We start from the raw sequence: 26627 nt of genomic DNA, 5'->3' as shown, positions 1-26627 counted from the left end.
TGGAGTTGAAAGGAATACTAGATCACGCTCGGAATGGCCCGAGCCATTTTGCTCGGCCTGCTACATAATATCAAGTTGTAGTATTGTGAAACCTAATTTCATATGTAATTGATAATTGTGATAAGAATGACCCAGCGTGAGTTTTAAATTTATTGTATTATGGTTTTCGTTGTGAAATGATAATTTGGCAATAGATTTTGGCTATGAATGTTGCTTGTGAATGGTGATTTAGAATGGGAATTGTCCGGCGTGGGCTTATGCATAACCTCATGTTGTTTCTATTGTTGTTATTGTTGTACTGTCTGTGACGCGAGACGTCAAACCAAAAAACAGGGGAGACTATGCCGAAATTTTTCTAGAACCAAATTTCTAGTATTGATATTGCTTACTGAATTTACCTCAAAACTTTGTACTATTTTGTTTTTATTCTAAGCTATTGATAACACCTTGAACTGACCAAATCATCCTCCATAAAAAAAAACTTAGAAAATCTTATCTGATGGAACTATGAAATCAACAAGCAATCAAGTAATTACAGGAGCAGAAAGAAAGTAAAAAAGTGGTGCAATTTTATGAACAAAAGTAGAATGCGTCACATTAAAAAAGTCAATTTGAAACAGAAATCTCCAAACCATCTACCTTATGAAAGGTTATTACCAGACCAACAAGCAATTAGGTCTTTCAAGGACACAAAAGGGGACACAGGACACGATATGGATAGCTTTTAAAGAAACAAACGAGGACACAGGTCATAGGACACGATATAAAACAATACTTCTGTTCATAAAATTGCGCCGCTTTAGTTGTTGTTGACGATGGGTTATTCTTTTTGATTAATGAAAATGGACATAGACATGTTAGAATGTCAAATTGGCTATCTATATTCTTTTTGCTCATATTTTATGTTGAGATCATGATATTATTATTATTGAACATGAGATTCTATTCGATTTGACATTATCATTTCGTGGCCGAAGGAATAATAGTCAATTGAGTTTTTAAAAGCTTTTTCTGGAGTAAGATTTGGTCACTTGAGATTCTATTCAATTTGACATTAACCTTTTCCCTGGACTGGAGGATTGATAGTTTGGAAGGTTGAAGTTGAATTCATAGTTCCATCAGATAAGTTTTTGAGATTTTTTTTTTTATGGAGGATGATTTGGTCAGTTCAATGTGTTATCGATAGCCTTAGAATAAAAGCAAAATAGTACTAATTTTTTAGTTGAACTCAGTTAGCAATATAAATACTAGAATCATGCTAGTATATTTGGTTCTGGAAAAATTTCGGCATAGTCTCCCCTGTTTTTTGGTCCTAGCTAACGCCTCGTGTCTCAGTCAGTACAACAATAACAACAATAGAAACAACATGAGGTTATGCATAAGTCCACGCCGGGCATTTCTCATTCTAAATCACCATTCACAAACCACATTCATAGGCTACAATCGAAGTTAGATTTTGCAAAACTAAAACTTGATGCTACAACTTGATATTGTTAGGAAAAAACCTCGCCAATCACATAATATTCCAGAGAACAATTTCATTAACATTGATAATGTAACAGTTACATAATCGAAACAAAAAATAGATTGAAATAGTCGAGATACAACTGCATTTTCAAAATATCAAACTGAGTCCTGTGTGATAACATAATCTCCTTAAGAAAGATTCGCCGCCTACCGTGCGTGTTGTAGGATCTTGTTCGGCGTCTTCCTCCCTGGGTTGGCTCGGCTAAACCGCAAGTCGTCGAAACACCATCGTCGACCGCCTTGGCGAACTGACTACCGCCTGTGTCTCTCTCTCAAAGAACAATATGCTAAAATGATGTAAGTGCTTGAGTTTTCTGATGCCTTCTCCAAAACGTGATGCACCAATTTATAGTCAAATGGAGATCTTCACAAATGCTGGTATTGAATTAACCCCCAAAATGAAATCAACCATCAAGAGGAAGAATAATGCTGCCATTTATCAAGGTGGTGGGATTACGAGAGTTACTGAATCTACACATCAATACGTCTATTGATTGTGGTGCGTCCAGATATAACGAACCCGGTATCTGTTGCTTCGGGAGACCCTCCAAAAGTCCCAGTTTCATTCATCCGAAATTTCGTAAATTTTCAACAGATATTCCAACAAATTACAACAATTGATCATTTTCTTGGCCTTTGATTCACTTGAATAGATTCAATCTCTTTCAACGGCATGTGGCACCTCGAAGTTGTTGAACTGCCAAGCAGAGTCATCTATGTGCCAATATATCTCTGTTTAAACTTATGAATCATCTCGGTTGCTGCAGCTTTGTGGGATCCAAGCATTTGTATTTGGGTAAATTGGGTCCAAGTTTCTTTGTTGGCCACAAGCCCTAGCAGTTCTTTCTCCTCGAGTCCTTTCAGTGGTCCCAGGCTTGCAACGATATGAGCTGTGCTTTGCCAACGCATTTCTGAATTTCTTGATCTGCAAAATCACCACCATATCAGCAATTCTTCAGAAAGCTCATTTATTGAAAACAGATATTTGGAAAAGACAAATAATTGCTTTCACGGGTGTAGTCTTGGGAAAAATTTGACATTGTTCCCTTGTTTTATGGCCTAGTTGGACGCCTCACATCTCAAACTAAGAATGACAATTCAATAAAATTTACAACAACATTGGTAATTATCAAGGGAAAAAGGCGAAAATCATTAGGTTTCTAACTCTTTTTTAACTACTACAACAAATTCATAACCTTTCAACCCTTCCCAATCACCAACTTATGGTTATGGATCAACAAAAAATACACTAAATGGAAAGTCAAACTTAAGGCATAACGACTTGAGTCACTTGACTTAAAATAAGTTACAACTTCTGCAACTAAAGAGTAATTACATAATTACACTAAATGGAAAGTCAAACTTAAGGCATAACGACTTGAGTCACTTGACTTAAAATAAGTTACAACTTCTGCAACTAAAGAGTAATTACATAATTACTTTACTAATAACTTACACGATGATGAAAAGAAGTGTTTCTAGGAGAATAGTACAAACAAAACCAAGGATACCTCCAGCAGCATTCTGAAAAGAATTAGAGAACTATCAATTATTGTAGTATCAGATGAATCAGAAAAGATTAGAGAACAAAAATGAAATATCTGATTGGCAAAAAGGAGATCGTGTTTAGTAGTTCCCAAGTGGATTAAAAAGGTATATGAACTTAGAAAGGTGCTCTGAAAATACCATAACAAGACTATGGTTAAACAATGCTCTGAATGCAGCATATCCAAACAAATAGCCAGTAAACATAGTCACCACCACATTGTGCAAATCAGAAACAACCATGCAAAATTAAGGGTCGAAATCTAAATCCTAAAGAGAATGAACAACGAATATTCTTCCTTAGAACAACCAAAATCCTAAAGAGAATGAATACCCTAAGCCACTAACTGTGGTTTGGTGGTTGATTAACTAAATGTACAAGTTCTTGCAAACTATTCGTATAGACCGACAAAATGGTATCAATTTACAAAGATTACCAACACATTAAACCACTATTCTGGGGGTAACAACTCCAATTTAGGGTTTCTCATATTTTCAAATTAAGGGTTTCTCAAATTTTCGAATTAGGTTTTTTTTTTTCTTTCAACACAACAGAGCCGGTGGTGGTGGCGGTCGCCGACAATGGGGGAGCAGCTGGGGTTGGATAGTGGCGGTCACCGGTGGTGGTGGGAGGCCCTCCCTCGCTTCTGTGGTCTGTATTTTGATTGTGAAAAGGGAAGGAAAAGCGCCCCAGTTCGCGACCTCTTTCTTTTTTCTTTTTACAAAACGACGTTGTTTTGTGCTGAGGTCATGTTGACGTCAGTGGTTATGTGAGTTGTTGTGTGGGAGTTGTTGTGTAAGTAACATTTTTGTAACAAATTAGGTACTACACCCACAAGTGAAAAATTCTCCCAAGATTGGCAAATGACCTAGCTTTGTCATTTATGGCAAACTTGGAGAGATAGAGTACCCAACACGGATGCAACACACTTGACTTTTTTGTTTTATTTTTTGGCAAAATGAGTCAAATGACACTATTCATCGAGTAATAATAACAATACAAAAATGACATTCATGGATCATGTGAATGCTCTTGCAAATGAGGTTGTGGCCTAGCCCAAGTGGAAGGGTATTCCCTTGCCCCACGCTCATCCAGGATTCGAACCCTGGCCTCCCCTCCAACTCCCAATAATGTAATGTAGTGTAAAAATTAACTGAGTACCAAAAAAAAAAAAATTGCTCTTGCAAATATGATATGTCAAATCTATCCATCTATTTATAATAAGGGAAATTTTTAAAAATGGTCCCTCTAGTTTGCACGAGTTCTCATTTTTGTCCCTCTACTATTAATTGTATCAATTTTAACCCTGTAGTTTTCATTCCATCTCAATTTCGTCCTTCTCCCTGACGCCGTCCATGAAACAAACGGAATCGAAGGGCAAAATTGTCATTTTCTCTCACAGAGGGACCAAATTGAAATTTTATGCAAACCAGAGGGATTATTTTTAAAATTTTACATTTTACTTTCGTTTTTTGCAAATAAAATAAAAAAGACCATAAGTAATGTATTTGACAACTGAATTATTTTTTATTCGGTAATCAAACTATATTGAAAATTTTATATTTCATTACACATTACAAAAATATTAGAAAATGCACAAATCAACCCCTTAGCTAATGTCTTTGTATCATGTTCTTATAATCTTCTTATTTTTTCATCCAATAAAAAAATGTTTAAAATCCGTATTTATTTGTTATATGAGTGATCTTATGAGTAAGTCCCAAAATAAATACACTTATACCCATATTTTAATGTATTTGATCTCTTAATATTTAATAGTGTTTCATTGCTTAATTAAACACAATTACAAGATTTCTAAATACTACTGAACAACTTTTTCTTTTTAATCATGTGACAAAAAAATAACGATAGTGAAAATTCAATTGAAAAAAAAAATACAAGACTAAGACAATTATCATAAGGGTTGTTTTTCGAATTTTCTCATATTTTTTGTGATGTATATAATAAAAACTTTACAAAATTTCAACATATTTTTTATTATTCAATATAAAATGAGATGAGAAATATATTATATATGATGTATTTTAAATTTATTTACAAAAACAAAAGTAAAAAACAAAATTATAGAAATAGTCCCTCTAGTTTACATGAAATATCAATTTAGTCCCTCTGTGAGGAGAAATGACAAAATTGTCCTCCAATTCCGTTTGTTTCATTAACGCCGTAAGCGAGAGGGACGAAATTGAGACATAATACAAATTATAGGACTAAAAGTAACACAATTGATACTAGAATGACGAAAATGAAAATTCATGCAAACTAAAGGGACCATTTATAAAAATTTCCCTTATAATAATGTACTCCAAGCATGTGTAGTACAAGTACACACGATCACTCTTTTTGTTTTTAAAAAATTACAGAATCGTACAAATCCACGTAGACTCTTCTCAATTCCATCATTTCCCTATTCAGTATTCGCGTAGGGGAAAAAAAATTAACATTCAAACTTTACATGTAGCTAGTCTTCAAAATTGACTAAAGCAAAATGACTACTATCTGTGTTGGAACATGCACCTAAAAAAGTGACTAGGCCAATCTTTTTAACGTAAAATATTTATTTTACGATAATAAGATCAATTTTTTTATTGTCAGTCCAGTGGGCTGACAATAATAAGGCTAATCTTTTTATCGTAAAATAAATATTTTGGTTTCAAGTTACGGTGACGATTTATTTGGCTTTGTGCTTGCTTCCCCAAAACAATTAAGGTTTTGTTTATTTCTGCATACATCAAATTCGTCCAATGTTCGAGTCTAATTCCATTAATTGCCATGCCAGTTGGGTAGAATTATTGTTTTGGTAGGTTTATCTGGTTTTTCTTTTTTGAATTTTGTTAGATTCATATCAAATTTTTTTGAACTAATTATTTGCTTCGTCGAAATAAATATAAAAAGTAAAACAATTATGATCAATAAAAAATAAATATTCGCTAAAGACAAATAAATCAAAACAACGATATTTTATTTTTAGTAAACTAAAGTTTTTAAAGTTTAAATTTTTTCTCGTCAAATAGAAATTAATCTTGAAACACCATCCTCTAAGACTAAAAATCAACGGCTCGGATTTTTTTTTATTGAACGACCTGAATTTTTCGAAATTCAAGGGCTCCCGTGGCCGTCGGCAGAGAATCGGCAGGGCTAGCGTCGGTGGCCGTAGCTTTTTAGTTTTCTTTCATAGCTTTCGATGAAGCAACAGCGGGAAAGAATAGGCTGTCCAATGTGGATCGATTGAAGCAGAGGCGTTTAGACTTGTTACGCATAACGAAACGGCGCCAGAGAGAGAGAGAGAGAGAGGTGATCACGATGGATGTACTGTTCAACTCGATCGACGTCCGAGACCTCCTCTCCTCCCACGACCTCGACGACTCCTCCCCCTTATCCGCGCCTGATCTCCGCCTCCTCATCGACCGCCTCCAAATCCACTCCCTCCACATCAAGTCCAAGGTCCACGACTACATCCTCTCCCACCACGCCGACTTCGCCTCCCTCTTCGCCCAGTGCTCCGACGCCGTCTCCGCCTCCCACCGCCTCTCCGACCACCTCTCCGACCTCCTCCGCCTCACCTCGGACCACCCGATCGACGTCGAGATCCGCGACGCGACGGCCGAGATTGGGCGGAAGAGGAAGGAGGCGAGGGAGAAGAGGGAAGTACTGGAGCTGGTGAGGGTGGTTTTGGAGTTGAGCGAAGAGTTGAGGGCCGCGAGGGAGGACGTGAGGGCGGGGAGGGTGGTCGAGGCGGCGGAGAAGGTGAGGGGGCTGAAGGTGGCATTGAGGGTACGTGGTGACGCAGAGGAGGAGGAAGGAGAGCCGGTGGTGTATGGGTTGTTGAGGAAGGAGTGGAGGGAGTGCTTTGAAGAGGTAAGGATTTGGTTAAAACTCTGTTTCGTTTATGAGGTGATTGAGGGAAAATTTGAAATTCAGAAGCTTATATTGTTTCTATGCTTTTCAGCTTAAAATGTTCAGCATTCAGGCAATTGATTAGTTAATTTTCTACTTAAAATGTTCAGCATTCAGGCAATTAATTTTTTAATTTTCTACTTTCAGTTTTATCAAATGGCAATGTAGTGTTTTGGTTCAGTGTTTTGGGAGAATGGAGCGATCATTGGCCTTTCACTTGAATGGCTATTCATCGAAATTTGGTTAGTGATGGTTCCATATGTAATGTATGTATACGCAATAATTGAGGTAGTGTTTGGTTTGGTTTGGTGGAATAATTTTGGGAGGAAACGGAATGATATGTTGACGAAATAGGCAGAATAGTATCCCAGTGTGATAAATATTCACGATGTCCATTATGAAAAGCCTTTTCAATGGCTTCTCTTGCGGTACCGGATATGAGTGGTTTTGTTCTTTTGTTACAGAATTAACAATCTTTTTTGGAATAATTACCAGCCAAAAATGTCTTTTAATGCCAGAAATAGTAATGACTTTTGTAAATTGTAATGGCAATTGGAATGATGTTAACTCTTATGGTCCTTGGCCTTCCACTTGAATGGCTATTCATCCTAAGTTGGTTAGTGATGATTCTGTATGTAATGTAGATGCTGTTATTTTGTAGAAATTCAGACATTGGTATTAGCATGTTACAAGAGGATGCCCCTTCCTTCTTAGCTTTATTCCATGGAACCAAATACTGCAGGAGTTCAGCCCAATATTGCTGAAATGGCTTTTCTTGGCAACAAAGAGAGGGTAGGCAATGAAAGAAGAAAAAACAATACATGATTGAACCTCTAAATTATCTTTTGTTTGCGTTGGAATGGTTGGTATAATATGTCAGAACAAAAGTTTCATGTTTCGTGTGTTTAAAATTAGAAATTATGGTGTTTGTCGATTTCATTTTCTTTTAACTGTTGGCGGTGACCAAATTTTGAATCGTTTAAATTAATGGTCTGTTTTGGTGATTTTATTTGTGATCTCTATAGTTTGTGAGTATTTCTTAGAGGAATTGGATTGGGTTTGTAGATCCAAGATTTACTGGCAAGATTTATGGAGAGAGCGGTGCAGTTTCAGCAGCAACAAAATGAAGTTCGAGTAAATTACCTGTTGAGTTCCAATGGAATTGATGGGGTTGAGTTGCATACGATTTTGAAAGCAATGGAGGTGAGTTTGGTCCATGCACTGCATCTTTTGGCTTTTGGGATGAGTTAACTAGGAATTGAATTCTTTTGGTAGGTAGATACTCTTCTTTAGTTAAAAAATCCAAGCTTAATTCGTCCTTTCATTTTGAGGTTTCTTTTGGAAGATTGGTCTCAGTCAAATAAGGCTAGTTTTGGTATTTGTGTTTTTGTAGGTGGTTGGCATTCTAGATTATGGCCTTGTGAAAGTAGCGGACAAGATGATTAAGTATGTTATAGCCCCGGCATTGAAATGCCAATCTCATGTTTCTTTTGCTGAAGAAATGAATCAAGAGAATGGACATGTCTCTGAGGCGATTTTGAGGATAGTTCCATCTTCTGATCCTAAGGTGAATTTAACAAACATGCATTTGTTTTAAGGTTCGGTTGCTTGCTATCTTTCACTTTTTATATACGGAGACACTAATAGCAGATTACATCAAAAGAATCACCTAGATATTTATGATTTGTGTTTTGAGACAGCAGTGTATGGGCTCTGAAGCAAGAACAACAATTGTTGATCAATTTTATTCATCCTGGTTCATATTAGAAATGTATTTTGTGAGGTTGTATGTTGCCCCTGTCATATTGTGATACCAGTTACTCCGTAAAGTACTATGCAAAGATTCTGAGAAATCGTTAACGGCTATTCTGGTTAGGCCTGAATAAATTAGCTATGTGTTTAGTCCTCATGCCTTGTATGAGACGTTAGTATTGATATTTTACGAATACATCTTAGTCCTCACGCTTGTGGACTATGAAGCACAGATACTCAATATGGGAGTTGTACCCGTAGCATGTCTGTATTGGACAATGATACACCTCCGTTACTCTCAGACATGTATGCAAGGAATATCGACTATACGGAAATCGATTTTCTAAATTTTTTGAAGTATTGGATACTTTTTGGGTACTATTGCGGTATTGTTCACATATCCAAGCTTTTATGAAATTAAGGGTGTGGCACTTCTTGCATACCATTCGATTCAAATTGGTAGGAATACATGAAGTCTCTTCTTTGATAGCTTTGAATATCTTATTGTGTCATACATGTCTAGTGATAATATTGGAACCAATAAGTAACCAAGTAAACTTGTTTGCAACACTTTTGCGTACTAATAACAGTGTCTCACCATTATTGTAATAATACGTAATATTATGCTTTATAGTCATACAAATATTTTTAACTTTAAAATATCATAGCTGTACTCGTATCCTATTTTTTTCACATTCCCATATCGCCGTATCCGTATTGTATCCATATCCCCTATCGGTATCTATGCTTCATTGTTTAAGGACGACTCAAAGTCATTTTTCCATATCACATAATGTATATGTAGTCTAGATACTAATAAGGAAGTTGTCATTCCATCAATTTATGTGATGGAACATACTTCTCTTCTTCTGTAATACAATAGGGATGCTCATTGTGCAATAAGGGTGCCCTTTGCCTTGAAACATATGCAGTGCAATTTGCTTATGGCAGCCACTTTCCTATGGTGTTTGCAGAACAAAAACGTCCAGGGTGAAAGTATCTTTTCAGCAACTATTCAGATCATTAAATTTATTCACAGATCCTTATGCTTGGAAAATGGTGCTTGGATGCAATATTTTGGAAGATTGACATGGCCAAGGATGTCAGAGTTGATAATTACGAACTTCCTCTCTAAGGTTTGTTTTCCACTCACATGTAGTGTGTCCTGAGTTGCTAGCCTTGGTATTCTGTAGAGTTATGCTCTATCCATTCCTGTTTTTTGGTTAGTTAAAGTAAAAATGTTATTGATTTGTCTCATGACTCCCATCTCCCCAAATCTGGCCTTAGTAGCTGGAGCACCCACAAGACCAAAATTGCAAAAATAAAATATAAACTACTCTTGTTTGTAAGTTGAACGTGGCATGCGGATTTGTGTACTAATATCATAAGTTGAAAATGTGAAGCTTTGGTATCAAAACGGACTCTGCTTAACTTTAATGGCTGCAAGCAGGGCTGGTGATCGGAGTGTTGATAACTTAATGCATGTTCTGTAGCCTCCTACTTTATCTTTTACCTCTGTTTACATTGTCTTGGGAGACCTTTCACGCCTCTTCATTGTTCTCTCTGTCAACGATTTCTGTGCTTAATGTAAATACTATCCTTTTTGCTTGGTGCTATATTTAGTGTTTGTGCAACTTGCCTTGATATAAAACTCTGTTCACTGCTACCATTTTCTTTTAAGGAAGTATTTTTTATTGGATTAAGCATGGGACAAGTTTTTTAGATTGTTTGATAGCAAGTTATCTTTGAATTCTAGTAGCTGGCTTCAAGTTCTACTGGAGTTCAGTCCCCTCACATCGGAACAGGCATGAGATTTGTCTCCCCTATTATTGTTAGTTACGTTGTTATACAGAATGTTATTGGTTAAAGGATAGAATATATTCTAGCACTGAGAGAGGTTGCTTCGATTATTATGTGAGCTGAACAGTGTGGTATTCAGTTGTTGAGCGTGGTACACACCAGATATGTGTTGTTTGTGGTGTGAATTGATTTTATTCTCTCTCTCTCTCTAAACGTATGCATCTCAAAAAATTTGAAATTTCTGGATCCAGGTTGTCCCTGATGATGCTTCCAAAATTGCCGATTTCCAGAGGATCATTAAACTTACGTCTGAATTTGAGACGACTTTGAAGGAAATGATGTTCATTTCTAACGATGAAGACAGGTTGAGTAGCTTCACTGATAACATCGAGGTTCACTTTGCATCAAGGAAGAAGGTTGAGATCCTAGCGAAGGCCAGAAATTTGCTTCTACAATCTGACTTTATCCTTCCTCAAGTGAGCTTACTACCTCGGAGTCTTTATTTTAGTTTCTGAGATGAGTTAGATTGTAAATAGCAATTTTTTATTTAGCAGGACCATACAAGGAAAGTTACTGAATTCAAGAATGTTGGAGCTGCACAAAGCTTTCCTGATCATGTTGTTGACTTGCTTTTTTCATCGGAAAGTTGTGTGGTGTCTAAAGCAGCTTCTCAACTGATGGAACTGGTGCATCATACTCTAAAGGTGGGTATATTAAAAGAGGACTCTCAGGGTTTTATGCCTTTTGCTGCTCATTTTCTCTTGTGGTTCTGTGTCACCATTAAACCACTTGCAATGTGCTTTAATGCTAATCTCAGTTGGTCTGAAGTAGGGAGAAGATATTCTTTGCCATAAAATGAAATCTATTTCCCAAACACAAGTAATCGGAAGAGTACTATTTTATTGGATAAGTTGGAGAGGTTACCATACTTTTGAACAAGACCTTTTTTTTTTGTGGCAAGTAAAATTTTATATAACCAAAAAATGCGCACGAAGCTTCAAGGAATCAACAGGGGCATCCCCTGGCCACCTATACATCAAAAGGTCCAAGAGACGACCAAAAAACAAACTCACAAGGAAACTATGAACAATTATTTATAGAAAAAATCCTAGAATCTAGGAGCCAATCATCACAAAGCCTCCTGTTCTGCATGGAGAATTTGACAGATGACCAAGAGCTAACCTAGGTTCTCACAAAGTTAAAGACTTCACCCACAATCCCATCAACACCTCTGGATTTGCCTTGGAAGATCCTCAAGTTCCGTTCCCCCCAAAGAACATAAATGAAGGCTGTCAAAGACAGCTTACACAGGGAATCACGCAAGCATTTCCCTTTTCTATACTGGACTGCCCACTCCAATTCCTGGGCCAAAGGCAGAACCAGCCTCGTAATCCCATTTCTAGCCAAAATTTGCCTCCAAATCATCTTAGAAAGCTGGCATTCAAAGAAAAGATGGCTATGGGGTTCTATATCAGTCAAGCAGAGAGAACAAAAAGGGGGCACCACCATACCCCAACTCACTAACCGGTCCTTTGTTGACAGCCTTCCCAAGACAGCCAACCAAGCAATGAAACTCCATCTAGGCACACCTTGGCTGAACCACAAGCGTATGCCAAGGTTGGAAAGAATTCCTATGCTGACAGGCTTCCCAAGCTGATTTGGCTGAAAACTTACCATCTGAGGTTATAGTCTATATGACCCTATCAGGAATAGATGGATTAGGGAGAAAGTCAGCTGGAGTTTGCCTAATAATGTTCATAATGATCCTGTTGCGCTGCCTAGGCCATTTCCAGAGACCATTCTCAATAATAGAAGATACTTTAGCCGTGAGAGCCCGTCCTCTATGAACCACCACAGAATCACCAAACCTTTGGAATAGAGCCCCAACTGGATGCCAGTTATCAGTCCATAAGAAGGTGTCCCTGCCATTACCAATAACATATTTCATCCACTCCTTACAGATAAGTCTTAGCTTCAGAAGTTTCCTTACTACCCAAGAAGCTTCATTAGGAATTGGAATCCCCCATAGGCTTTGACCTTTAAAGATATAGACGTGTACCCATTTCACCCATAAAGTGTCAGCTTTTTGACTAACGGCCCAAAGATGTTTCATGTTAATAGCTCTATTCCACTCTTTTATGGATTGAGACCCCAAACCCCCTTCATTCTTGGGGACACAGAGAAGACCAGCTTACTTTTATCCCAGTATGTTTCAAATCTGCTCCAGACCAAAGAAACGCACATAAAACACTCTCAATCTCCGTAGTGATTTTTTGAGGAAGGATAAAAATGGCACTCCAATATGTTTGGATGTTGAATAGGACAGACTGAACTAATTGAGCCCCGCCTCCATAAGATAGAGATTTTTGTGTCCAGCTCTGAATCCTAGCCAAAATCTTGTCTTTCAAAACAGCACAATCAGTTGAAGTGAGCCGTGTACTAATCAAAGGAATCCCCAAGTATTTGACTGGAAGTTGACCTATAGGAATACCCAACAAATCAGAGAAAACTTGCTTATCAGAATCAGGGACACCAGCAAAATACATTGCACTTTTCAGCAAGTTTGGTTGTAACCCAGAAAACCCATGAAACTCCTGCAAAGTTTTCAACACAGTCTGTACAGACCCCAAATGCGCACCACTCAGAATAAACAGGTCATCCGCAAACACAACATGAGAAATTCCCAACTCCTGGCATTTAGGATGGAACTTGAAGTCCCCAACCTCAGTATTCCTCTGTAAAAGGGTTTGAAAAAGCCTCCATAACAAAGAGAAAAAGGTAGGGGGAGATTGGATCCCCTGCCTAAGGCCTCTAGCTCCCGGAAAGTAGCCAACTAACCCACCATTAAGCATGATAGAGAACTTAGGAGTGGTCCGAGTGGATATGCATTCTTTTATCCATCCAACAAATGTAGCAGGAAACTCCATAGCAAACATAGTGTCTAGGAAAAAATCCCAATCAACCGAATCGTATGCTTCCATAAGATCAACCTTGATTGCACATCTAGGAGGCCCATCATTTCTATGATAATTCCTAATAAGTTCATGCATAAGCAGAACATTGTCCACAATGCTTCTCCCCTTAATAAAAGCTGACTGGGATTGGCTAACTACAACAGGCAAAACCTGTTGTATCCTCTTTGCCAAGACTTTGGTAAAAACATTTGAAAATAAATCACCATTGGTAGTTTCACTTTTAACATTGTTGCAGTTAGAGGACGTAGCCACCATTGATTGCAGCAAAGAACTCACAAAATGCAGGTCTGAAAAAACAAGTAGATTTTGCAGAAAAAACATTTGAAAATAGGAAACTCACTCTAGATTGCTTCAAAAATTCTGAAAAAAATCACCATAAATCCTAGAAAAGGAGGACGAAGCACGTAGTGAAGTTGCCAGAGTTCATAATGCCTATGGACAATGACATCTGCAACCCAAAGACTCCCGATTTTGTTCTCTCACAATGCTCAGAATTGAGTTGTCCGAGTTTTAGTTTGGGAAATTTTAAGATGGATTGATTTAGGCTCTGATACCTTGTAAAGTTGATGATACGAAACTAGGGTTAGGTTTGGAGAAGAATGACGAGTGGAAGTAGAGAGAACATTAAGAGAATAGGGTTCAAATCTTGATGAGCCTTTCTCACCACCGTGTATTTTCATAAGTTGAGAAGACAGGTACATTCATACTTTGAGACAGAAAAACAGCAAAATGATAACCCGCTTATAGTAATCAATGACTTTATGTGCAGGATGTTTGCTTGTCATCTCCAAGAGTGGCTTGGGAGTTCTATCATGCTGCCAGAGATGCTTTACTTCTTTATGAAGCTATTGTCCCTGTCAAGGTTAGTATGAGGGTACTCGCATTAGTGGATTATGCTCGACATACTAGCATATTCAAGTTTTGCTTTACTGTCTTGATAATTTTCATATGATTTTCATCTTGCAAGAAAGATTAATTTCAAAATTTCTTTAAACTAGAGCTTTGCAATTAGCTCTCTTTGGATTGTTTTGGTGGAGCAGTACATATACAATAGATAAATATTGCATACCCTAACTACGGTGGTAATCTTTTCACTTGAAGCAAGAAAGGAAGCTTGAGGGCATTAACCAGGTCGCTGTTCTCATTCACAATGACTGTCTCTATCTCTCTCAGGAGATTCTTGGGCTTTCATTTGAGGTATGAATGAAAGTTTGTAATTTGAATTATAATTTCAGGTCCAAGTGTGATCCGCATTTGTCTGCACACTTGGACAAATATGCTCTTATACTCCTATATCTGATTTGAACTTGAAGCAAAGTACCAAGTCTACCTGGTGCAAAATTTGCTGGGGAACATCGATGTACCAAGAATGTTGTGTAGTGGCAGTATAATTACTTGGATTAGTTGATTAAAACATGTAAACCTTTTTTTTTGCTCAGATTAAAACATGTAAACTTAATGTTCATGTGCTAGTGGTTATGCTAGCTATGATTTGAAACAAAGTAATATCTTCTAAAGGAACCTGACGTTGAATCCTTCTCTCATGGCTCGACTTTTCTTGGTTGTGCTCTATTTTGAACCTTTGTGTATGAAAGGAGAAACATACGAGAAGAGACATTGGGTATAGTTAGCATTCCAAAAGGAAATTGATGATGGAATTCGGATTTATCCAAGATTATTAGATACATTTGTATACTACGATGCTAGCGGTAGACTGATACGCTTGCTCAGATTGGTATAACCAAAAAAATTAATAGCGAGTCTATGAACAAGTCCTTTTCTCTTGATAAGCACTCTCTGAATGGAACTAACTCGTTCTAGTTTTTCAACTTCTATTGGAGTCATTGACCAGATAACCAATATTGTTAATACTTCCTGAATTTTACTTTGGCTAGTCTTAGGTCATAAGGCGAATAAATTTAGTCAAAATTGAATTGTCGATATACAGAAATTAATCAATATTCTGAAAGTTGTTTATGCAATGCTGATTCAGCTTACTCTCTTAAGTCATGGAACATGTCTGATGTGTCATGATATATACGTACCTTAATAAAGCTTATGTATCTGTATTCCTCTGTTTCAGTATCGCTCGGACTTCCCAAGTTCCATCAAGGAATTTACCATCTTTGTTGATTTGGCTCCACGATTCCAGCTTATGGCAGAAGAAATATTACAAAGACAAATTCAACTTGTCATTTACAACCTGAAAGAGGTGTGGTCATTGTACGGTAAACGCAGCAATTAAGTTGTGTGTATGAAAAGTTCTTCACTCTTTCTTTCTGCTAGTTAATTCCATGATGAATCGTCTGCATAACTTTCTGATATCAGGCTATTGATGGTGCGGATGGCTTCCAGAATACCCACCAAATCCAACAATATGAATCTGCAAAGTTTGGTATAGATCAGGTAGAAATGCCATAACATAATGGGATAGAATTTTGTTTCATTATGTTTCCAACAGGATAGCTCTAAACCTTCGTTGATCAGGTTGTTTTTATCCTTGAGAAAGTACATATTATTTGGGAGCCTCTCTTGCTACCTTCAACTTACAAGAGAAGTATGTGCACCGTGCTGGAATCAGTCTTCTGTAGAATGACAAAAGACATTCTCCAATTAGATGATATGGCTGCTGAGGAGACAATACAGGTCAATTTTATAAACCTGATTTGGATTTTTTGTTGTCTGGAGAAAACTCGATTTAAAGCTAACCCACATTGCACATTTCCTACGCTCTCACAGCTTCAAAGACTGATTCATTTGATGCTGGAAAGCCTATCTTCTTTACTGAACTCCCTCAATACTACCACCAGCCAAACAGGGAAGTCACATGAGAACCTCACCTGCTCCCTTGATTATCTTGTACCTTCTCTTGGGAAAATACGTAAATTGGCAGGCATGTTTCCCTGACCATCACCCTTCACTGCCTTGATTTTGTAATATTGAAATATATTTGTCCATATAACCAACCACTTGATTCTTTTCTTTCTTCATTTTCTCCATTTGATTTTCACTAGATTTGCTGGACATGCCTTTGAAGTCCATTACAGAAGCTTGGGAAAGTGGAGAATTGGTCAGTTGTGGTTTTACATCATCTGAGGTACAACAAGATGGATTCTGAATCTTTGACTGTTGTTTGGTTTCAATAGCTCTGTTGCCTCTGGAGAACTAGCCCACTTGTTTTGACGAGTACTTGACTCGTTATCGGTTTAGCTCTTGAATTACAACCTGATTTTTACGGGCATAGTCAATTAGTCTTTTCAAATTTCGGCCATGACCTGCAGTTATGATCGTTATGGTTTCTAATTATGCTTATTTTCCTAAGCCATTCAGTCACTCTTGCAGGTGGAAGATTTTGTCAGAGCCATATTCACTGATTCCCCTTTGAGGAGAGACTGTCTTTGGAGAATAGAAAGTGCCAGTTTTTACTAGTTTCAGAAACCAGGCTGCTTGGACGTCTGGTGGAATTACCGTTTCAACCATGAGATAGACCACTCACAGCCCCTACTAACAGAAAGCGGATGCAGTTTTCCCTTGAGTTCTGAAAATCGGTCGGTTGTCTTTATATAATCTGTTTACAAGCAAAAAATCTAACACGGATGTCTTCTTGTAAAATATGTGATCTTATTTCTCTTGAGCGAGATGTAACCGGAAAGTTCTAGTCGAATGAGATGCAGCAATTGCATTTTGTAAACTAAAGTATATATTTAAAATAAAAGATAGATTGATACAAGGTTTTGTTCTTCACATGCCTCCTTGTTGAGGGGTAAGCTCGTCGCCTAGGTGGCAAGCTGACCGATGGTTCTTCATTGGCTACGGCACGATAAAGACTGACTGAACAAGGCTTGCTTCCAAAGAAAATACTCTGATTAGAAGAAGAAAAAAACAAGTCATCTTGTTACAACAAAATATTTATCTTGGCTGAATAATTAAGTTGATGGTAAAATAAAAGACGAATGAACCGAAGAAAATGCTCTAATTAGATTAAACAAATCATCAAAATGAGAACAATCCATTGCTCAGAACAATCCATGACATTTAACAAATTGCTCGTAACATCAAAATCATTTCCAGACAGGGTTCTCATTATCCTTAGTGATAATAATCTGAACTGGTTAGAGCTCATCCTTGCTTGCAGATTCTTCTCCCATTAGTTCTTCGAGAGAGAACTCATCTTCTTCGACAATCTCTCCGTCTTTACCATCCCAAGGTTCAGTCTGAACAATTACGGGCGTGCTCCCTAGGGGTAAATTACCCTTTCCCCCACGTCCAGCTTCTTTTACAAATTCTCTGAGAAACCAATTTGGGTATTATAATCATGCCTCACTCCTAAAACAATCGTGTTTGAATGAAAATGAAAATGAGAAGCAAATACTTACATTATATGTTCAAGCTCAAATGCACTCCGAAGTGGGGCATATGCTCCTTTCTTCGCATTAAGGGCTACCAGAGCTGGGTACCCATAACCACCAACGCCCACATTCTTTTCAAGATCCGGCTGCTTACCAGCAGCTGCCCATACATAGCTGCAACAATGTTGAATCTATTATTAGTTATATCAGGAGTTTGCTCGACCTATCAAGCAAGATGTATTTTGCGCAAAGTGGAAGGCTACTGAACGAGTGATATCTGAATGAAGTCTTCATTCCTCGAGCAAAAACAGGAATGAAAAAGAACTACCATTGCCCATTCCGAAATAAACAAAGGCAGTGTTTGGTCCGCTGGAATGATTTGGGCAAGAAATAAAATGGTTATTTTTTGGCCTTTCAATGGAATGAATTGAAAAATGTTTTGATTCGTAATATACATCCTGTCATTTTATAGCAAACCATAAGTCCTTATGAGCAATCCGAGTGAACGAACCATTTCATTCTAAGTTCATTCCAGATGAAACAAACACTGCCTAGAGTTCTCTGATTCTTACCTGTAAGGACTCCTTTTGAACTTCTCGGCAGTGGATAACATCATCTGTAGATACTTGTTCCTCCCCTCCGCCTTGGAGTCCAAAATATCAGGGAGGAAAGCAACAAAACAAATGGCAGCTGAACCACACTTCTCTTCCATGACATCCTAATGAAAAGGAACACGTCAGTTTTACAGTACATTGATCTCAGACATAAAATGTATCTCATGTTGGAACAACACTTACTGGGCCAGTCAACTCGGTTACTTCAGGAGGTGCAACATTTGTTTCCAGCTGCTCCAGAGCAAATGATTCGATAGCTGAGGCAGTTCTTGCACCTTCATAAGGGAATGGGCTGTCTTTATCTGCACCGAATACGAAAATAGTGGGGAATCCTTGTACATTGAACCTGCTCATCAGAGACTGCTAACACCACCACGTTAGATCCATGGGTTTGGTAAGAACACAATTAAAAGCAATATCCTATATTCCGTTATATATTCAGGTTTTGGATTCTGCAGTGCAGAAAGGTCAGCCTGTTTTCACAGGTTCTGGGCAAAACGTTAATCTAGTCCAAACTCTGCACTGAAAATTTGAGTTTATAATGAGAGCAACCAGGTGGAATTGTTAATTATGGTTATAATCTATAGTACGACCATAATTGCAAGGTTCCAGACAATCCAGACACGAAAAAATGGAAGTAAAAGATGTCAAATAGGAAGTCATGAATTACCTTCTCTGCATCACAGTCCACATGACCCAGCTTGACCTTGCCTTTCAAGTTATTCGAAGCTTTCTTCCATTCTGGAGCAAGCTTCTTACAGTGTCCGCACCTATAGAAGGAAAAAATTTAGTTTTGAAATCACTAAATGGAAGGGGAAAATAAAAGCAGATACAAATATCTTATCCAATCATAAATGAAGCACCCACGTAGCATGACTTGTCAGCTCTTCTTTTGTTGATATTTGTTAGATAGTCTTGTAATACAACTTATTCAGAAGATTTTAGCTCTGCATAATTATGATTTGCTTTAACTTGCCAGTGTCCTTTCAACCAGCCTGTGCCTAAAATATCTTGCCGTCTCGTATCTCTTTCGTTACAGTTTCTATAATTCTATTGAGAGCTGAGTTATATAGTTTCAACTTTCAACCATCAAATTTACTTCAGTTGCACAAGTCATGCTGTTATGTTGTATTCAAGGTTATCGATGCAGATGTTATGCAAAAATAACTGAGTTAAAGAACAAAACCAATGAGATATGAGGTTTTTGTAGAATACCAACCACTGCTAACTCTTAAGTAACCAAGACCATAATATGAACCAACAAAATCAGTATCATTAAGCATCACGTACCAAGGTGCAAAGAACTCCACAACCCAAAGTTCTTTACTTTTAACCACTAGCTCATCAAAATTATGCGAAGTCAGTTCCACTGATGCAGTAGATTCAGATTTCTCACTTGATCCTCCTGTATCTTTTCCGTGTAACCGATCTTTCAGAAGTGTCTTTACCTGTACACAACCAAAAAAACCTGGCATTCACTATAATGATAGTCGATGGAAGTAGGAGTAGCTAACCGTGACTTTAGACTAACACAATGCCTGAGAGCAAGGCAAATGGGCCCAAAAATGTACATCGGTACATGAAACACATCCTCACGGGTGAACCGCTCCCTCATGTGAATAGAAAAGACACAGATAGAGGAGAGTCTTTATAGACTGACAACAAGGTGGAATAAATGGAAGCGGATAGAACATGTTTAGAAAGCTACAAGTCCAAAAGCTTAACTTGTGAGGGAATGGGACGGGGGAAAATGACGGCCAAGGACGTGTTTTGATAATTAATACCCCGCCAAGGACATTTTCAGCATTAGCAAATGTTCTCAGCATGTCCTTAGCGGGTATTAATTATCAAAACACGTCCTGGACCGTCATTTTCCCATGGGACAGACAGTGAATGCCTCGATCTCCCAAGTTGGTTTAGTATCGGTTTTTAATTTTGATTAGCTGCTTACTGCAGAACCAATAACTGGCTACTAACCCACAAACCACTGAAACCAATAATCTTTTTGTTCCAAGAAGTACGAATACCATTGCAGCAATATTATGGCTCTGTTAGGAACTTAGGGAAGGAAAGGGAAAAGAAAGGAAAAGAAAATAATTAAGAAGAAAATGAAAGGGAAAATTGAAGAGAAATTGGAAAGAAAGTTGATTTGAAAATTGAAAATTTTCCTTCTCTTTTTTAAGAACCAAACAATGGAAGGGAAAAGTTTAAAATTTTCTCTTCTTTTCCTCTTCTTTCCACAAGTCATCCTAGCGAAAACATATCAATTTGAAGCACGTTATTCTTAGGGCACCTTCATATTGATTAATGAACATCTTGCTGATAATCATACCTCCATTTGAGTACAAACAATTCTCAAAAAAATAAAATTAATGTAGCCAATGCTGTTTTAAAATCAATAAAAACGAGAAAAAATTGTGTAATGCATGATAAAGATAATAGAAATAGACCTGCTTTTATCCAAAGCTAAATAAATGATAACAAAGCAATCCCCGCAACAAAAAAGAAGAAGATAAACAACGAAAGGAATGGGATAAATGGGACTCAAGTACCAAAGGGAGACAAGGACAACCTGTTGCAAGGCGAATTCTGCAATGGGTTTGACATCCCTAGCTCCTTGGTAATCTACTGGAGGTTTCCCGGGAACAAACACCTTTATGGTAGGAAATCCCTTAATCCCGTATTCCTGTGAGAAAAAAATAAGTCAATCAGTATGGTGATGAATCAGTCATCAAAAGAATCAAAACATATAGTCCTACAAATTTTATCCCAAAGGAAAAGGAAAAGCATGAAATCTCAAAGGTAAATGGAATCTCAATACAACATTTGAAATGGTGCCATAACTATTTTGTGTTAATCAGTACTTTGATAGATGATAAATGTTGAATCTTGTTAAAATGTAGAATGACACCTACGGATTATAATGTTTTATATAAAAAATTACGGATTATAAATTTATCCCAAACAGTCACTTCACAATCTTGATCTGACAATATCAATCAATCTTTCAGTTCAACTGGCTCTGATGACATATTAAGGTGTTTAAGTAGCAATTCGGGTATAAACGTAAGATAATATGAGAGAACAAAACCTAAATCTCTAGCCTGCTATTATAAATGAGTGAAAAACATCCTGGAGCTCCACTCAGAGTCCAAACTCCAAACTCAACTTAGCATAGAAATCCAACCAAACTGACTAATGACAAATTATGGAGCTATTACGTCATCTGAACACATTCAAAATGACCAGTCCCGTTCTGCTCCTAAAACCACATATTTATTAGCATTAGCAACTTTAAATAGCTGCCAGCGTATGTACATCACAATTTTTCACTCCATCCCTTTCGTAGAAGCTAATATGCACACCAGCTAGTCAGCTACAAATGAAGACAGACAAGATATTCATTTATTTACAACCATATAAAGTAACTATCTGTGCAACATACCACGGAAGGATAAAATCCAATGATGTTGGTTAAAATTGGACCTGTAACAATATACTTCCTCCCCTTTTTACTCTGGCTTCAGAGAAACATTCGAAAAAGAAATATAAACCCATAGTCAATGATGGAATTAACTTTGTCTTTCGAACTACAAAAGACACCCTGATGAATACGGATGACATCAAGGAGCTACAACTACTACTTCGCTTTTGCAACGTTATGATACAACCACTAACAACTACATATAGAGCGATCTCTGTCGAGATAGCACCGCATTGCAATCAGTACAAGTTTTCAGCTTCATCTACAACATTGCCAGTTCTAAAGTTTACCATCCAATCTTACCACCAGAAAGCACAGTCACCTTGGCCAGTACCACCAGCATCACTATTGGAGCTTTCATGTCTTTCATATCACCAACTACCAATTGCCCGCCTCAAAACATCATTGTCACCAATGACGCCACCATCACCACAACAACCAGGGCCACCGCAATCACAATTCACAACCAACCATATTGTCATCTCAATCAGCCATAACCACTTGTCCACTTCCAACACTACCCCAAGCCTGGCCAATTGCCAACAGAACACCCCTTCGTTCTTTTCTGGTATGTGATGACATTTTCTTTTGTTTCTTTTTATTTCAACTTTTCACCCAGGGAACCAAAACCTAATCCACTCTTTTCCAAATGTTTTTCTTTTCTATTATTTAGTTTAGTCTGTTAATAATCGAACATAATTAATAACACAAAGTGGAAATTGAACCCTGCATCTTCCCCTAAAAACTGCATGATATACCATCTACACAAACAGCGGGGCAGATGTTGACTGCGTCACTTCTCCTTAATGCTATGCTTGGTTCATCCGAGCAGAAAATAATTTCCGTAATTCTAGAACGAACAACAACATATCCAAAAGCAATTACTGAAAGTACAAACATCTCTAATATGAAAAACACCTGGGCAAGGGACTGGTGAGCGTCAGCATCAAGTGCTGCCACAGTAGCAACACCTTTCAAGACAGTAGCCGTCTTTTCCCATATCGGTGTCAGAGCTTTACAGTGACCACACCAAGGTGCAAAGAACTCTACCAGAACAACCCCATTTGAATTCAAAACCTGCCACCATTTAAGGACAACAAATCATATATCATTTCACTCCACATATTTTTACTCTTTTAGTTTCACAATTACTGATGAAAAAGTGTGATGCCAGGAATGAAAGAAATTTACTTTCTACTAATAAATATTTAACATAAAAAGAAAAGGAAGGAAAAAATAGAGGCACATTTCCACACTTACACTAATTTTCCAAAAGAAACTCCTTCTCCAGAATGGAATCTCTAAAGAGAAGTACTACTACAAACCAATAATAACAGAATGAATCCAAAAGCATGGGCCAATGGTTATAAATTAATTCATCACTCTCCTTGGGTTGCTACCCAGCGCCTGGTAATTATCAGATATATTTGAGGGGGGCAGACTACATGTTGCCAAGGATTACTTGTGGCAAAACTCCAGACACCCTTGTCATTAAAAAAATCTCCAAGTAATACCGCTGTGTAACCACCCATTGAACTGATATGCCATGGACAAAAGCACGCAACAAGTGCAATGCTCAGGGGACCATGTATCCGGTGTGCGACTAAAAATTTTACTGTTTGGATTAATGTCATAGAATTACATGCTGTTTGTGGTACTATTAATCCCACAGAGTACTGAATATACAATAACATAATATTTGCGGGATTATTAATCCTGCGCAATTAGGCCGACCGTTTTACCTATCTAATTATTCATTGCTTCACTATTAGTCTGGTTAAACAAATGGACCCTAAGTTCACTGGATTACCTGCAATATATTGGGAAGGCTAATTTGCAATTTTATCCGCTTAGTTATTCAATTTCTGTTTAATTCATTCTTAATCCATCAATTAAATCTACTTAAGCCTCAATTGGAAGCGGGCAAGATGGTGATGGATTGCCTCCACATATTATTGGCTTATTGCTCTCTGATAGCAACTTCTAGCAAGTAGAAAAGGAGGGCAATTGTCAAAGAACAACCTAGGTGCCTGTTCGAGACTCAAAATTCACAGTCTTTCACGTGACAAATCAAATTCTGCCAACCATCAAAAAAAAAAATGACCCATTCTTCTTTTTTCATTCCCCACTAAAACTGATATTCATCATCAGATTATAAGACAGCTTTGCTTCCTCCATATCTCAAATGCAAATCCTTTCAATTTTGTCATTTCCTTACACATTTAAATATTTGACTGTTCCAAAAAAGTTTAAAAGGTTTATGATTGGGTCATTCTACCGTAACTAAAGCTGATCTCACAGGAGGTGCTCTCGATAATAGCTGCCGAGTGCCGTCCACTAAATTCATGGAGATTCTCAAACCAGACTAAGTAGACATCAGTTTGGATAGTTTAAGGATTCAATTGGTTCAACCGATAGATTAAGGATGAATTAAACAGAAATTGAATTAGAGTCTAATTGACAACAATGAGTAGGATCTGAAGAAGAAAGACGAAAACAAATACGAGCCAGAAGATATACTTCATTCGTGGAACCGAAAATCAGCCTCTTTTTACCTTAGACTTGAAATTGGTGGGGTTTAGCTGAAGCACCGGCGATGATGATCCGTACAATGCATCGACCTGTGAACTGAGGCCGAAAATTAACAAGAATATCAAAGCGGGCGCGATCAATACAGGTGATGATGAATGCATTCTCACTCTACAGTTCTCTCTCTCTCTCTCTCTCTCTCGCTCGCTCGCTAGAAATTTCGGCTTCTGTTGTTTGAATCAAATCGGAGCAGAAACCCACTCGAAGCAGAGTAGAAAAACCCTTCCCGGTCTACTCCTGCTGGAACGAAGATACGTGTATCCACCAATCAGAAAAGCACACCTCATCTTCTGTGACTCGCGAGAGAGAGAGAGAGAGAGAGGATAGAGCTACGGAAGAGAATATGGAAACTCCGAGATGTGAGGCGTAATTGCAACACGTGGCCAGAGTAAAGTGGGTGTTTGCCAATATTTTTATCTTTATTGGAAAAAATTTGAGATTCGATGTTAATTTTTTAATTTTTATATTCTTCTCATGACGATAAAAAATTTAAAAATACAAAAAAAATTTGAGTAAGAACCCAAAAAAAAAAAAAAAAAAGTCACTTTCCTTATAGCCAAAATAGGCCTTTAGCCTGTTGAGAGCTCATCTGATTTTGGGCCTGCTCAAGAACAAGAGATTGGGCTTGTAAGTTATACAGCTCAAACTGATCCCACCTGACCAGCAAGAGATTCTGACATTCAGTAAGATTTTGGGCCGAGCCCAACTTGAGTTCACCTGACACAAGGCATACAACCCGCGTGTGTGAACGGGTGCGAGAGGGAAAGCGTTGCTATTTGAAAGAGCGGTAAGGAAGAGCGTCTAAGAGCATCTCCACCAGTCTAAGCAAATTTTTAGCCATTTTGGTTAGAATTTCTCTCTTAGCTAGTCACCAAACAAGGGCAACAACCAGCAGTCTAGCCAATTGTTTAAAAAAAAAAAAAAAAACCCTTTACATACACATACACTCGCACACTGATTGCGTCCATTCGGTAGTCGTTGAAGTTTACCAAACGGCCGTCAAATTCAATTATTTATTAATCGGACTACAACTAAAGATTTGCATAGTATAGCGAAAAAGTCCGAGTCGATCCACAGAGAGTTCGAATATAGCTTGTTCGGATTGTAGATGTAAGGGTTTCCGGCGTTTAGGCGGCCAACTTTTAGTTTTCCTTTGAAATGTGAGAATTGCCCTTATGAAAATGACTAGAAAAAGAGTTAAACTTAATTTAACAAGCGGCAAGGCATAGAAGTTCATAACACCCGTAACTTAAGCCATCCAACAATTTTCAACGAAAACACGGTTGAATCACACGGCATAGGCTATCAACCGGAAGATTTAGCTATGAAAATGGTTAGACTTAACATAGAGTTTGAACAACAAGCTTAACACAAGGCGTGACATAGCTCACGGAACCATGTGAGCGAGCACATGATCACCGGAGATTAACAACGCCAAGACTTGCATTCAAACTAAATATCAAGGTCAAGAACTAGAAGTATGGTTTGGAAAGCGAGCAAGTTCTTTGGTTCTTCTCGCAAACACGAGTCGAGACATAGCTCACGGAACCATATGAGCGAGCATATGATCAACGGAGGTTAACATCGACAAGTTTTGTTACATAAAAGGCGAACCACTCACATTTCCAAACCAAACCTCAAGTCTTAAGTTGAGAAAGACAAGATTAACCAAAGTCACAAGAGGTTATTCACCCATGGCCAAGCCTTATTGACTACTCACACATAACTAAAAGACTAGACATGGTAAGAAAATAGAGCAAAAGATTTAACCGGCAAAAACGAAAATAAACTTGAGATTAAGAAAGATCTGGTCTGTAGCTACAACATTAATACACAACAAAACAATAAACGAGAAAGACTTACTTGAGTTCTTAAAGAAATTAACTAAGAAAGCTTGAAGCAAGACAACAATGGAACTTAAAACCTAAGCTAACTACTTCCTTCTTTAAGAGAGAGAAAGAAGAGTATTTATACAACTCAGCATTTTCTCTCCACAAAATATCCCTGAACTTGCCAAAAGTGGCAAGTATTCAATAAATGGAAAGTCCAAAAAACAGTAAAAATATCTGCAGGAGA

At 37.7% G+C, this 26627-nt stretch overlaps 2 protein-coding genes across 3 annotated transcripts; one reads left to right on the top strand and one right to left on the bottom strand.

Moving 5' to 3' along the window:
• Positions 1–6160: 6160 nt before the first annotated feature.
• Positions 6161–17242, top strand: LOC131330542 (centromere/kinetochore protein zw10 homolog). 2 transcript variants are annotated; one of them, XM_058364163.1, is made up of 14 exons: positions 6161–6949; positions 8054–8191; positions 8382–8555; positions 9715–9876; positions 10792–11016; positions 11095–11244; positions 14285–14377; positions 14617–14712; positions 15599–15727; positions 15844–15921; positions 16003–16161; positions 16255–16408; positions 16530–16612; positions 16858–17242. In XM_058364163.1, the coding sequence occupies exons 1-14, from the start codon at positions 6395–6397 to the stop codon at positions 16942–16944; spliced, it is 2283 nt and encodes a 760-aa protein (XP_058220146.1). In that variant the 5' UTR covers positions 6161–6394; the 3' UTR covers positions 16945–17242. The 2 variants fall into 2 exon arrangements, with proteins under 2 accessions (XP_058220146.1, XP_058220145.1); XM_058364162.1 differs by having other exon boundaries at positions 11092–11244.
• A 227-nt stretch (positions 17243–17469) lies between these two features.
• LOC131330543 (protein disulfide isomerase-like 2-3) lies at positions 17470–24889 on the bottom strand. The gene is made up of 9 exons (XM_058364164.1): positions 24518–24889; positions 22881–23039; positions 21051–21164; positions 19769–19926; positions 19149–19248; positions 18662–18838; positions 18437–18582; positions 17892–18038; positions 17470–17802 (listed from the first exon to the last, which is right to left on the bottom strand). The coding sequence occupies exons 1-9, from the start codon at positions 24653–24655 to the stop codon at positions 17628–17630; spliced, it is 1314 nt and encodes a 437-aa protein (XP_058220147.1). The 5' UTR covers positions 24656–24889; the 3' UTR covers positions 17470–17627.
• Positions 24890–26627: the final 1738 nt, after the last annotated feature.

This window comes from Rhododendron vialii, chromosome 6a (assembly GCF_030253575.1).
Source record: "Rhododendron vialii isolate Sample 1 chromosome 6a, ASM3025357v1".
In the NCBI taxonomy this organism is placed as follows: domain Eukaryota; kingdom Viridiplantae; phylum Streptophyta; class Magnoliopsida; order Ericales; family Ericaceae; genus Rhododendron; species Rhododendron vialii.
The sequence above is the reverse complement of the archived record's forward strand: the minus strand, read 5'-3'. Positions and strand labels throughout refer to the sequence as shown.

Excerpts from the sequence above, each read along its gene's own strand:
- LOC131330543 (XM_058364164.1), bottom strand. The coding sequence starts at position 24,655 with ATGCATTCATCATCACCTGTATTGATCGCGCCCGCTTTGATATTCTTG. Across the intron at positions 18,839-19,148 it reads TGGACTGTGATGCAGAGAAG|TCTCTGATGAGCAGGTTCAA; the intron begins GTAATTCATGAC and ends TGGTGTTAGCAG. Across the intron at positions 18,039-18,436 it reads TTCAAAAGGAGTCCTTACAG|CTATGTATGGGCAGCTGCTG; the intron begins GTAAGAATCAGA and ends ACATTGTTGCAG.
- LOC131330542 (XM_058364162.1), top strand. The coding sequence starts at position 6,395 with ATGGATGTACTGTTCAACTCGATCGACGTCCGAGACCTCCTCTCCTCC. Across the intron at positions 15,922-16,002 it reads CAAAGTTTGGTATAGATCAG|GTTGTTTTTATCCTTGAGAA; the intron begins GTAGAAATGCCA and ends TTCGTTGATCAG. Across the intron at positions 16,409-16,529 it reads GAAAATACGTAAATTGGCAG|ATTTGCTGGACATGCCTTTG; the intron begins GCATGTTTCCCT and ends GATTTTCACTAG.